The 13130-nt window shown below is 39.3% G+C and overlaps 2 protein-coding genes across 2 annotated transcripts in view; both read left to right on the top strand.

The window, feature by feature from the left end:
• The first annotated feature begins 374 nt into the window (after window positions 1–374).
• pex10 (peroxisomal biogenesis factor 10) lies at window positions 375–9454 on the top strand. Its single transcript, XM_084390344.1, has 6 exons — window positions 375–679; window positions 2497–2577; window positions 2669–3069; window positions 4789–4961; window positions 8780–8912; window positions 9012–9454. The coding sequence occupies exons 1-6, from the start codon at window positions 568–570 to the stop codon at window positions 9078–9080; spliced, it is 969 nt and encodes a 322-aa protein (XP_084246470.1). The 5' UTR covers window positions 375–567; the 3' UTR covers window positions 9081–9454.
• Window positions 9455–10615: 1161 nt separating this feature from the next.
• The window catches only part of LOC311278213 (uncharacterized protein), a 30165-nt gene continuing 27650 nt past the window's right edge, over window positions 10616–13130 (top strand). The window contains exons 1-2 of the mRNA XM_084388876.1: window positions 10616–12086; window positions 13038–13093. Coding sequence (XP_084245002.1) covers window positions 10992–12086; window positions 13038–13093 — 1151 coding nt within the window. The 5' untranslated portion in view covers window positions 10616–10991. The remainder of the gene's footprint in view (window positions 12087–13037; window positions 13094–13130) is intronic.

The raw sequence follows: 13130 nt of genomic DNA, 5'->3' as shown, positions 1-13130 counted from the left end.
AAATACAAAAAACATAATGTATAATGACTCACGAATGTCTTCAACTTCTACAGTTTCAGATGTGTATTCTCCAATGTGATGTTCACTGCATGCCACAGCAGAATGTCCTCCTTGTTCGAATGCTTAATGAATAATAAAGCAACTACGTTAATGAACGTAGTAAATCATTTCCAGAAAAGATTGGTTCAATTTATTTATTCGTTTGCGCCGTCACTTATCTGGTGATGAACCATTTAGACTTGAACCATAATCTCACTTTCTAAATAATGACCTCAGCTCAGTAAGGCGATTTTGCTGTTGTAGACTGCAAACCGCAAAACTGATCGCAAATCAGCGAAGCGTCTGTTACCAACCGACCAATGGAGTGCTCGCGTGAGCATCACATGACTAAACACGGAAGCGTTAGAAGCATGCACAGTAAGTGACCTAGACCAGTAAATAGCGCCATAAACGCTGTATATCCTTGTGTTTTTTTTTTTGTTTTTTTTTTTGTAAAATGAGATATATGTAAACTGCTAGTATATACACGTTCTCAAAGGATTTCGTTAACGTCTTCCGAACTGAGCAATGCCTCTAGTTCCTGCGAACCAGCCGCAGCTGATCCGCTCGTGTCAGAAGGATGAGTTCTACCAGAACAACCTGACAAACAACGCCAATGAGCTCGTCCACACCTTTGCAGGTAAAGCAATCCCAAGCACACTGAATGCATGGTTTAGGGATATTAAAAGGGCGTATTCTACACTTTTACATTTTATTTAGCTTTTCCCACCTATTTATTTTCAATAAGAATACTTATATAAATCAATATGTCTTGCACAGTTATAATTTAGTTTTTAGGCATTTTAAATAACATTATTGTGGGCGGTCATATGCTAATATGATGTAGGTGTGGCATAACAATCAATAGCCAACTTTTTCAGTATTTCAATATGCTATTCAAAATGGAATAATAGCTTAATGTGCAGTATATATAGTTCCTACTGTATATTTAATAATATGTGAAATACACAATATGTGAAGTACACAAAATGCACATATAAACACTTTAAATAGCAGTGTTGTACATTGTTCATATTGTTGGAGCTAGACCTCATTACAACACTAATGCTAATCTTAAAGAAACGGCATCCAATTTTATGTGAAAATGTCTGAACTGTTTTTACTTTGATCAAATGATAAGAGGAAAGAGAGGCCTGTTGTTAGGCCTAGGATACACTTAACAATTTTCAAATCTTAACCGATTTTAAAACATGCTGACGTGTGTCAAAAAACTCTCGCTACAGCGGGGCGGTCGCGTCGGATTCTGCAGTCAGGCGCAGTTGCTCTCCACCGACTGCGTTGATCAAAAGCATGATGGGAACACAAAATATTGTTACACACCCCTAGTATAAATAATGTGTGAATATTCCCAAACTCTCTGACAGTGCGATCTCTATATGGGTTATGTGATTGTTGTCATAATTATAAAAAAAAAATATATATATATAAAACCATGTCTGTAATTAAAGTAAACATTATTGATATTAACATTTATTTTGAATGGAAATAATTAACAAGTACTTTGGGTGTCTTGTTTATTATATTTACTGTCATATAAAAGCAACAGAACTTAAATTACATCCAGTTTATCAGCAACACAGTGCATGAGTGTGAATCTCGCGATATCCGCCTTTGATCTCGTTGGGATCGTGTGGGCTCTGACACGATCGGGGGCAGTAAAATAATCGCAATGAAACTACACAATTGCGGATTTTCTTGGACAAAAAGTTGGTTGCCAGAAGCCTCGAATCGGGCCACACCCCCCAGATCGTTGGAGGTTGCAAATCGGGCCAAAAATCGGGCTTAAAATCTTCAAGTGTGTGGCCAGCCTTACATTTAGTATTCATCTGACATAAACATAAATATTAGGTGGAATACTTAAATAAAAATAAATAAAAAATAAACGTTTACTTGGCAACTAACTAAAATAAATAAGTTTAAATTAGACAAATTTATGTAAAACTGAAACTGTAATGAAATTAATTAAAGCGTTCCCGCGGATCCTTAAAAAGTCCTTAAAATTTAAGGTCATAAAAAGTCTTAAGTCTTATTTTTACTTATGAGAGTTCTTAAATTTTAGATGACTTTGACTAAAAGACATATCTAAATACTTTACCAAATTAAAACTACCTAATTAGCATTAGCCTATATGATTTTTATTATTCTTTCTTTGTGGATTTGCTTGTTCACGTAACAATTTGTAACCCCTATAAATAGAAATATTTACAAAAAAACGTATAAAAATGAAACCAAGATATAAAAATTAAAGCTAATTCAAAATATTAATAAATACTATAACAGTTACTTACATATAAGTAATAGTAAAATAACACTGGTGCACACAGTTTACATTTTACATACTGCAAGAGTGGTATCCATTATTTTTTTATTCTGTTTTCCATGATGCGTCCCTTTTAATACAGCTGCTCGTTCAAAGATTTTTTTTTTTCCCTTGAGGTTCCAGACGTTGGCTACAGTGCAGAAAGGAAATTGAATTACTATCTGATCTGACCTACTATGTTCTAACAACTTTATCTGGTAAGTTATTCGCTTGTATTGCAACACTGCTGATGTATTTGTTATATGAGTTGTATTTCAGAGCCATGTTTTTGTTGTCCATTTCATTTAGGATATCAGACCCTGGGTGAGGAGTATGTCAGCATCATCCAGGTGGACCCCAGCAAGAGAAGAATCCCCTCGCGAATGCGCCGAACGGCACTTATCTTCTTCCACACATTTGTGCCTTATCTTATGGACAAGGTCTTGATCTGTGTTGAGAATGAGTTGGAAGCAGAAGCACCTCAGAACTCGCAGCACCAGACGAGCAGAACCTGGAACCCGTTATCACACGTGCGGTTCTGGATTCAGAGAGCTGTGGGGATCCTGACTGAGTCTCAGAGGAAGTCTTTGATTCCGCTTGTGTTTGCCCTGCAGCAGGGAATCACTCTTCTGTACAGGCTACATGTGGCTGTCTTTTACATCAGTGGAGCCTTTTACCACATTGGTAAAAGAGCTGCAGGTGTTAGTTATGTAAGTTTTTGTTCTTTTATTATTATAAAACCTGTACTGTGGGAATAAGTTAGGATTAGTTCACCCAAAACTGAAAATTCTGTCATTAATTACTCACCCTCATGTCGTTCCAAACCCGTAAGACTTTCGTTCATCTTCGGAACACAAATTAAGATCTTTTGATGAAATTGAGAGATTTCTGTCACTCTATTGGCAGTCCATGCAACTATCACTTTGGCGCTTCAAAAAAATCATAAAGAGATTGTAAAACTAATCCATATGAATTGAGCGGTTTTGTCTTTTTTTTTTTTTTTTTGAAGAGACACGATCGCTTTATATGATGAACAGATTTCATTTATTCATATAAACATTCATCAACGCACACAACAGTTATAATAAACGGTAATTTCCGTTTATTATAAGGATTATTTTCGTGTTACGCAGCACGTTTGAGCTTCCACAAGAACCAATGAGGTTCTCGTGCGTCAAGCAGGTTCGGTTTAGTTTATGTTTATGTTCTCTGATCAATGTTTAAATGTGATGCCCAAATTAAATCTGTTCATCATATAAAGCGATAAAGTCTCTTCAGAAAATTTGGACTAAACCGCTCGATACATATGGATTAGTTTTACAATCTCTTTATGAACTTTTTGAAGCATCAAAGTGTCATTTGTATGGAGGGACAGAAAGTTCTCAGATTTCATCAAAAAGATCTTAATTTGTGTTCTGAAGATGAACGAAAGTCTTAAGGGTTTGGAACGACATGAGGGTGAGTAATTAATGACAGAATTTTCATGTTTGGGTGAACTAACCCTATAATGAAGCACAGTAATAACTGCAGATGATTTGTGTTATATCCCTTACGATAAAAGTACTGTAAGAGATCATAATACCATGGTACTTCTATGCATGATATGGTACTAATTAATAACCAAAATCATATGTCATGGTATTTATATGGTACTCAAGGTGCTTCACAGAATACTGTGGAGTGTGGAATACTCCAAAACATGCAAATACATTGCTACTTTTTCTGTAAGTTATTGCTTTAAAAAACACCCACTTCTCACCATATCAGTGTAGCTTTAGGTTTAGAGCCTTTTCTTCACCATTCTATCAGTTCCTGATCACCAAAATCAAGTCTTGTTCAAAAATCCTGTTTTACTCTGAAATGCACTACCGTTCAAAAGTATGTAAGATTTGTTTTATGTTTTTGAAAGAAGTCTCTTCCAAGGCTCCACCAAGGCTTTTGGTGCCAAGGCTACCATTTAATATTGTAAAATATTACAATTTAAAATATGTTTTATGTTTTAATATATTTTAAAATATAATTTATTCCTTTGATGCAAAGCTGAATGCAAAGCATCATTATTCCAGTCTTCAGTAACATGATCCTTCAGAAATCATTCTAATATGCTGATTTGGTGGATCTTATTTCTGATTATTATCGATGTTGAAAACAGTTGTGCTGCTAATTTAGTTTTTTGTGGAAACTATGGTAACTTTTATTCAACATTCCTTAATGAAGTTTAAAAGAACAGCATTTATTAGCTATAGATTTTTTTTTGTAACAATGTAAATGCCTTCACAGTCACTTTTTTATCAATTTAATGTATGCTTTCTGAATAAACGTGTTCATTTGTTTAAAAAAAGAATCTTACTGACTTTTGAATGGTAGTGTACATCATATTCCTGTTGTGTAAAAGTTTATTCTGTGTAACTGTGAATGTGTTGTTTTAGCTAAGAGTGGGGAATGTGTCTGGCGATGACCCAAGGATCAGTAACGGTTACCGTCTGCTGGGTGCGCTGTCCCTACTACAGCTGGGCGTCACTCTCACACTGCAGTTTAACAACCTCAAGCAAAGACAGAGAGCACGGCAGGAATGGAAACAGCACAGAAACCTTCTCCCCAGGTAACGCTGTAGTGCCTTAAGGCTTGTTCCTTCCTCTCCTAACATCCATTGTTCTTTTGTGAGACATGTGTCATTATATACAGTACCTTTCAAAAATGTGGAAACATTAAAAATGTTTAGTCTCCTATGTTCACCAAGGCAGCATATATATAGGTGTGTGTGTGTATGTATATATGTATCTATGTATATACAGTGTATACATTCGCAACATTCACTCAAATGACCACTCGTTACAACCGAGGTCTGCAGAAGAGAATCTCTGAACGCACAACACATTGAACCTTGAAGCAGCTGGGCTAAAGCAGCAGAAGACCACACTGTGTGCCACTCCTGTCAGCTAAGAACAGAAAACTGAGGTTACAATTTGCAAATGCTCTCCAAAACTGGACAATAGAAGATTGGAAAAATGTTGTCTGGTCTGATGAGTCTTGATTTCTGCGGCGACATTCAGATGATAGGGTTGGAATTTTGCGTAAACAACATTAAAGCATGAAGCAATCCTGCCTTGTATCAATGGTTCAGGCTGGTTATGGTGGTGTAATGGTGTGGGGTATATTTTCTTGGTACACTCTGGGCCCCTTAGTACCAATTGAGCATTGTTTAAATGTTACAGCCTACCTGAGTGTTGTTGTTGCACAGTCACCAGATTTCAGTCCAATAGAGCAGCTTTGAGATGTGCTGGAAAAGGACCACAATCTTGGAGGAATGTTAAATTAAGGCAGTTCAGTTCTGAAGTCATAAGGGGGTCCAACCCAGTATTAGCAAGGTGTACCTAATAAGAGAGAGAGAGAGAGAGAGAGAGAGAGAGAGAAAGAGAGAGATTTTTTTCTCACAGTTATGACTTTTTTTCTTGTAATTGCAAATATGTATCTCGCAATTAACACTTTTTAACTCTCAATTGTCCATTTTTATCTCAAAATTCTGAGAAAATAATCTGAATTGCAAATTCAATAAACTCACAATTCTAACTTTATTTTATTATGAGTTTATATCCCTGAATTCTGACCTTTTTTCACGTTATAAAGTCTGAATTGCTAGACATAATTTTGGACATAATTTTACATAATTTTCTAGATTTTTAAATTGCGAGTTAATATTTCACAATTCAGACTTTATCAGAATTGAGAGTTTATATCTCACGATTCTGATTTTATAATCAGATATAAACTCTCAATTCTGATAAAGTCTGAATTGTGAAATATTAACTCGCAATTTAAAAATCTAGAAAATTATGTTTCAAAACTTTTAATTTATGGTTACATACATTTTTACATCACATTTAAATAACATTTCACTTTTGTGAGTAATTAAACCAAAAAGGTTTAAATATTTTCATTTTAACTATTTTTCTTCTTCATCTCAGACATCCTTGTTTGTCATATTTTTTTAGCATTAGTTCCCTCAGACGTGACGACGTAATTGGCATCACTTCAGGGAGCCCTATCAACTTCAAGTGTCTACAGAACGAGCCAATGACCGTTGGTGTGCGTGAATCGCGTCACGCGCCCCGCAGCACGGGCATAAACAGGAGGCGGGCACACACACACATTGTCTTTCACTTCGGAGCCGAGAGGTTGTTACTTCAGTGCTGCAAGAAGAGACTCTGCGAGTTGGAAATCCGAACTCTGTCCAGCGTTGGTGTGACGGCGCGATCAGCGGTGGCCGTGAGCTTACAGCTCTCAACTGCTGTTTTTACAGCTTACACTGTGTGTGTGTCGGTATCGGTGGGAGTTCCTGAGTGTTTAACTCATTATAGCCGTGGCTACCCCTGGGTGCCTCAGCATATCAGTACAAAGTCTTACCCTTCGGGCTGGCCCTGTCGCCCCGTGTCTTCACGAAAGTCGCAGAGGCGGCCATTCAGGCTCCCATGGTGTTCGTATCCTCAGCTACCTCGACCACTGGCTTATCCTGGCCCAGTCGAGAGAGCAGTTGTGCGAACACAGGGACATTGTGCTCAGTCACCTCAGCCACCTAGGGCTTCAGGTCAACTGGGAAAAGAGCAAACTCAGCCCCGGGCAGAGGATCTCTTATCTCAGTATGGTCCTTTCGGCACTTCAGAGACCACCCTTTGAGCCTTTGCAATCAGCTGAGTTAAAAATTCTGTCCTGTAAGAAAGTACTCCTGGTTGCATTGGCCTCCATCAAGAGGGTAGGGGACCTGCATGCATTTTTAGTTGACGAATCGTGCCTAGAATTCGGCCCGGCTAACTCTTACGTGAACCTGAGACCCCGGTCCGGATACGTGCCCAAGGTTCCTACTACTCCCTTCCTGGACCAGGTAGTGAACCTGCAAGCGCTGCCTTCGGAGGAGGCAGACCCAGCCCTGGTTTTCTCTGTCCTGTTCGAGCTCTGCGTCTGTACGTGGACAGAACGCAAAGCCTCAGGACCTCAGATCAGCTCTGCCTCAGGACCTCAGATCAGCTCGTCTGTTATGGAGGCCAGCAGAAGGGGAAAGGCTGTCTCCAAGCAGAGGATGACCCACTGGATAGTGGATGCATGCCATCGCCTTGGCTTACGAAGCCCAAGGCGTGCCCTGCCCGCTCGGGTTCAGAGCCCACTCCACTAGGAGTGTCGCTTTTTCCTGGGCGCTGGCACACGGCGCCTTGCTGACAGACATCTGTAGAGCTGCGGGCTGGGCGACACCTAACACTTTCGCTAGGTTTTATAGCCTACGTTTTGAGCCGGTTTGTTCCTGTGTGCTCGCTTCAACCAGCCGTTAACACCGAAGTTCCCGCTCTAGTGTCGGCTTGCTGCGCCACTTCCCTCCACATGGAGCGGATAGGAGCGCTTTTTTGCTCCAGTCGTGGTCCTCCGCACCCCTTCGACAGTCGGATGTTGCGGAGCATCTGACGCCAGGCCTAGTGCTCGTATGCTTGTGCTAGGCTGGGTTCCATGTGTGGTGATCCCTGCGGCGATCCCATATGCGTATTCTTCCACGATCAGCTCCCTGCGGTGAGCCTGTGTCTTTCCCTTGGCAGAGTGCGCTCTGCCGTCACTGTCTGGTGTTGCCTCCCCCTTCTTAGGCTGGAGCCACCCCAGTGACATTCCATATGTTGCACTGCCCCTAATCGGCCAGTCCATATGTGTATTCTCCACATGTTACCTCCCTTCGGGCAGGATGGGGTTTTCCGCAGCGTCCCTCTCCCCTGGAAAGGCACGCTTTCCCAGTGTTATCCAACAGTTCCACTATGTGTGGTAAAACGGAACAGCAGTTTGAACTCCTCTACGCAGGCCTTCCGCCCCTGCCAGTTGTGGGTCTGTGAGTCTTGCGTAGAGCGCTGGATGTGGCAGCATCCGTGGCATTTTCCATGGGATCCCAATTACATCGACACGTCGACATTACTTCGAACGTGAGCGACTGATAGGGAACGTCTCGATTACTAATGTAACCCTCGTTCCCTGAAGGAGGGAACGGGAGACGTAACGTTACGTCCTGTCGCCACCGTTGCTGACCATCGCTAGACGGCCGTCATGATCTCGGCTCCTCAGCGAAAAACAATGTGTGCGTGCGCCCGCTTCCTGTTTATACCCGCGCTGCGGGGCGCGTTACGCGAATCACGCACGGCAACGGCCATTGGCTCGTTCTGTAGACACTCGAAGTTGATAGGGCTCCCTGAAGTGATCCCAGTTATGTCCTCACATCGACGTTACGTCTCCCGTTCCCTCCTTCAGGGAACGAGGGTTACATTGGTAACTGAGACGTTTTATGGTAATAAATGTGACATTATGGAGTCTTGAGGGGAGCTTTCATAATACTTACATAATAGATTTATGTTGCATTATTTGCATTCTTCTTTACACATCTGTTTTTCCTCTCAGTCGTCAGGTCAGTGAGTCAACGTCTCGTTCTTCACGCTGTATCTTGTGTTTGGAGGAGCGCAGAAACACCACTAGTACTCCCTGTGGTCATCTCTTCTGCTGGGAGTGCATTACTGAGTGGTGCAATACCAAGGCAAGACTTTTATATTACATAATGCTGTGGTGTGTTTGCACGTAAAGTTCCACATTAATGATGTACGAGAAGTAATTTTCTTTGTTGCTTTTATTGTAGACTGAATGCCCACTTTGTCGAGAGAAATTCCAGCCTCACAGATTGGTTTATCTGAGAAGCTACAAGTAGACGTTTGGCTGATCAAGATTATGGGAATTTAACACCCCTTGTGTTTTACTTTCCATCACTGTTTGTAAAACTTACTGTAATTAGTGTTTAAAGATCATATGACATGGAAATTATATTTTGTATTTTGTATGAAATGGACAATGAATACAAATTTCTTCCTGAAATTTGTCAATTTAATTTGATTATGTAGACTATTTAACGGTAATTGTAGCATTTCTCAAATAAAATAAGATATTTTTACTAAATTTGATGTGTGTATTGCTTCTGACAAACTATCTTAATAAAATTTTACATAGCACAACAAATGTGTAGAAAAAAAGTGTAGCCAAACAGTGATTAACCACCATACAAACATGACAAGCCATAGTCAAGACAATCTACTAAAACCAATTGCATTTTTATTTTAATTTAAACAATTTTAAATAAATGTTTTAAAATGTGTAATAAAAAAACTAAAACAGGGCAAGGCGTTGTGCACTTTACTGTACACACAGACATGAATGAAGCTTCAAATCATTCAGCTTACATACCAAAATATCATAGGCTACACTGCAAGCTTTAGTGCTCATTTCCGATTTATTCCTTAGATCCGATTTTTTTTGTACAGCTGTTCACATTGTTGTTTTAAAATGGCTAATATTAGATTCCAGTGTGAACAGATCTTCTGGACTGACCTGCATGCGCAAAAGAACAATAAAAATTAAAGTAAGCGATTACGTGTTTATTTATAGCGTGATCTACCATGGAATCCAAAATAAAAAAAACTAAGACAAGGATACGAAATAAGTAAGCAGAGTTTTTAAACACATGATATATCTATGTATATAGAGCTGTCATGTCACTGTAATACTTAAAAGTTACACATCACTGTCCACTTGACTACCTTTTGAAACTTTGTTGATAACCTTGATAATGTTATTACCCAAGTTATACCAAAATTACTTTTGGTAATGTAAAATCTTTAAAGTGACTCCCATGAGCGCAGAATTGTGACAAACGTTTATCTACAGGGACGTAAAAGTTGCATGAATTTCTATACGACTGCCAGACTGACTTCTGACCTGTATCAGATTTAGGACCACATATGGAACTGGCCCAAATCGGAATTGAAAAGATCAGATTTCATGTGGTTTGTGCTGTTCACACTGTTATGACAAAAACAGATCCGAGTCACATATGAGCAAAAAAGTCGAATTTGGGCCACAATTACCTGCAGTCTGAACAAAGCCATAGAGACTTGCGAATAGGCTCTTTTGATTCGGGCCAGTCAGCAACCACCCAGATTAGCCAATGCAATGAACTAACCACTCAGAACAGCTTAGGACCTGCACATCAATTCCCATAGCATCTAAGCATTGTGGTGCAGTGTTTTGCATGGGCAAACACCAGCAATGTTCTGTAAAATATATCAAAAATGTAAAATATAGTTTTTAAAGGTCGTCTCTCAGCTTATACTGAGAACTAGACTGAGTTAATTTACCGGCTCCTCCCAGCAGGTTGGTTGTACAGTAATCTGTTTCTAATCTTCTTAGCTCACACAACGTGCGCTCTGCAGTTTGAAGGTTTTGCCCACAATTTATACAGATCATTAACTATAGATGACACAACATGGAGGCATTAGCAAATATAACATGCTGCCCCTAAGGGTGAGTGATTTTTTGTAAATACTTTACAGCTGTAGCCTAATGATTATCATAATTGCCACTGCGTTACCCAAAAGTAAGAATATAAATGTTTAATCAGTTTAAATTATTGGATCTTTAATTTAATTGTTTGGAAGTTCAGCAATTTTTAATGCAGCACTCATGGTTATCCATGAATATTTCATTGAGCTGATGGAATGAGACCTTGTTTTAAAATGATACCTGAACTAATCTGTATTGAAACAGCAAAATGTGAATAACAAGCATCATGCCGTTGCCTGAGGAAAATGCAGATGAGCCTCCATATGCTCCGAAAGACGGTACAACAACTTTTTACAAGAACACCCCACTGAGTAGATGTCCCATACAAACGTTTGGTTCTGAGCCTTTCATTCAGCAAACATTCTTCAAGAGGGAAGCAGACTACACTTTTGATCTTCCTCACCTCAAGAACTTTTATTCAGTTTCAGAGAGAGCAAGTGGCTCAAAATATGCCAGGAGAGATACAACAAGTGATGCTACAGCCGCCATATGTTGTAACACAGCAGCCAAGCATAAGCGTGAGCAATGGAAGACTCAAGAGAGGGATTTTACTGAGGATTCCTCATTATCCACAATTTCAAAGAAAGACAGCCAGCCGACCTGCTTTAATTCTGCAGACGTTGCTTATAAACCCCAAAAGGAAGCGTTCGCTTTTCAAAAGCAAGATGAAAGGCTTTCATCCTCTACCTTTCATGAGCTTCTTGAGTCCTCGTGGATGTCTGCAAACTTGCATTGCTCAATGCTCCACTTCGACACAACTGAACAAGCAGTCTCTTTTGTGGAACATCAAACGCCCAACTTATCTGGATCCACCTCAGCAGTTTCCTTTCTCGCAATACCTGTTGTCACTGAAAGTGAAAGGCACAGTTGCTACGTTCCTAGAGGTATAAAAAGACGACCAAGAAATGAGCAGTTTAAGTGCTGTAATACAAGATTCAGCTCTAGTCAAGTCCCTAGAGTATCTATACATAGCAAACAACCAAACAAATCTGGACAAAATAAAGATTTTGTCAGAGACACGAGGCCTAATGGCAACAAATTGGCTTTTGAAAGCCCTACAGAGATTAACCCTCATAAAAGGCTTGAAATCCAGGAGAATTTGAGTCAAATGCACCCACTGGTGATTGATAGAGAGGATATAAAGAACCATACGCAAACTATGCAAAGAGTTTTTCTTAGAGGAGCATGCGAATATCCTCCAGCACTGGCAGGAAGGAATGAACTAGTGTCTATTCATGGGCAATACCTTACATCTCATCAACACTCACCTTTTGCGAAGTCTAAAGCCTTGGCTGCAACAGAAGCTCAGATTTCTGCTCAGGTATGTTGGCATACAAAATCCCATGATGAAAATATCCTAAATGAAGCCTACTGGAATTTATAGCATATGGAACCAGTTCAAATGGAGAATTCCTTAAGAATTTTAAGATTTAAAAACTCATTCCCCCTCTGATTTCCTTTTGTTTTCCAGTAAGACATTCCAGTATTCCAGAGTTCTAATATGGATGACAAATTATCCATTTCGACTGCAAAAATCTAATTAGAATCAAATATGTACAGTATATCTTTTGATTCTTATGGCCCAGCCACATTGTCATAAATGGAGATCATTAATAAAAAAATAAAAATTAAGAATGACTTTAAGACATTGCTATAATATATTATATATATTTTTTAATTTATGTTTAGTTATAAATTACTGGATGTAGCTATATATTAAGTGTACATGGGTGTGACGCATCCTTAGAACCCAGTGGGCACTGGACGTCAATGTAATGCCAGAAAGACGTTGGACAGAAGTACGATTTTGGCTGAAAATGAAAAGCAGTTAAAGTCAAAGCCCAACGTTGGCTTGACGTAAACCCTTAGAGAAAACGCTTCCCTGTCAGGAGATCAAAATTCAATGTCAGTACAATATGTGTGTTAGGCTTAAAGTGGCGCTGCACAGACAGGTCGTGTATGACATCAAAATACTGCGAGTCGAAAGCATACGGTACTTTGATGGGTCTGTGCAGCGCCACTTAAAGTCTAACACACCTGACATTGAATTTTGATAACCTGACATCAGAACTTATATAATTCAACCAAATAGAAATGTCTTATGCCTGCTGGATAGATTCTTTATTTGATTCCATTAGGACTGGTTTCCAAGAAAACCTATTCACATTCCTTTAAGATTTTTTGGACTAGGGTGTTTTGAAGGGTTAATATAATTTGATGTAATTTTAGAAAACCGAACACATCTTTAACATATTTCTTTTCGTTTGAAAAGCTTGATGTGACGCCAGAGGCTTATGATGACTTCGATGAAAAGAAAATGGAAGAAAGGTGAAGAAAACAAACTGTATCTGTGTCAAATGCCTGT

Source organism: Rutilus rutilus (genome assembly GCF_951802725.1).
Source record: "Rutilus rutilus genome assembly, chromosome: 19".
NCBI classification, from domain to species: Eukaryota; Metazoa; Chordata; class Actinopteri; order Cypriniformes; family Leuciscidae; genus Rutilus; species Rutilus rutilus.
The sequence above is the reverse complement of the archived record's forward strand: the minus strand, read 5'-3'. Positions and strand labels throughout refer to the sequence as shown.

Excerpts from the sequence above, each read along its gene's own strand:
- pex10 (XM_084390344.1), top strand. The coding sequence starts at position 568 with ATGCCTCTAGTTCCTGCGAACCAGCCGCAGCTGATCCGCTCGTGTCAG. Across the intron at positions 2,578-2,668 it reads TGTTCTAACAACTTTATCTG|GATATCAGACCCTGGGTGAG; the intron begins GTAAGTTATTCG and ends CATTTCATTTAG. Across the intron at positions 4,962-8,779 it reads CACAGAAACCTTCTCCCCAG|TCGTCAGGTCAGTGAGTCAA; the intron begins GTAACGCTGTAG and ends TTTTCCTCTCAG.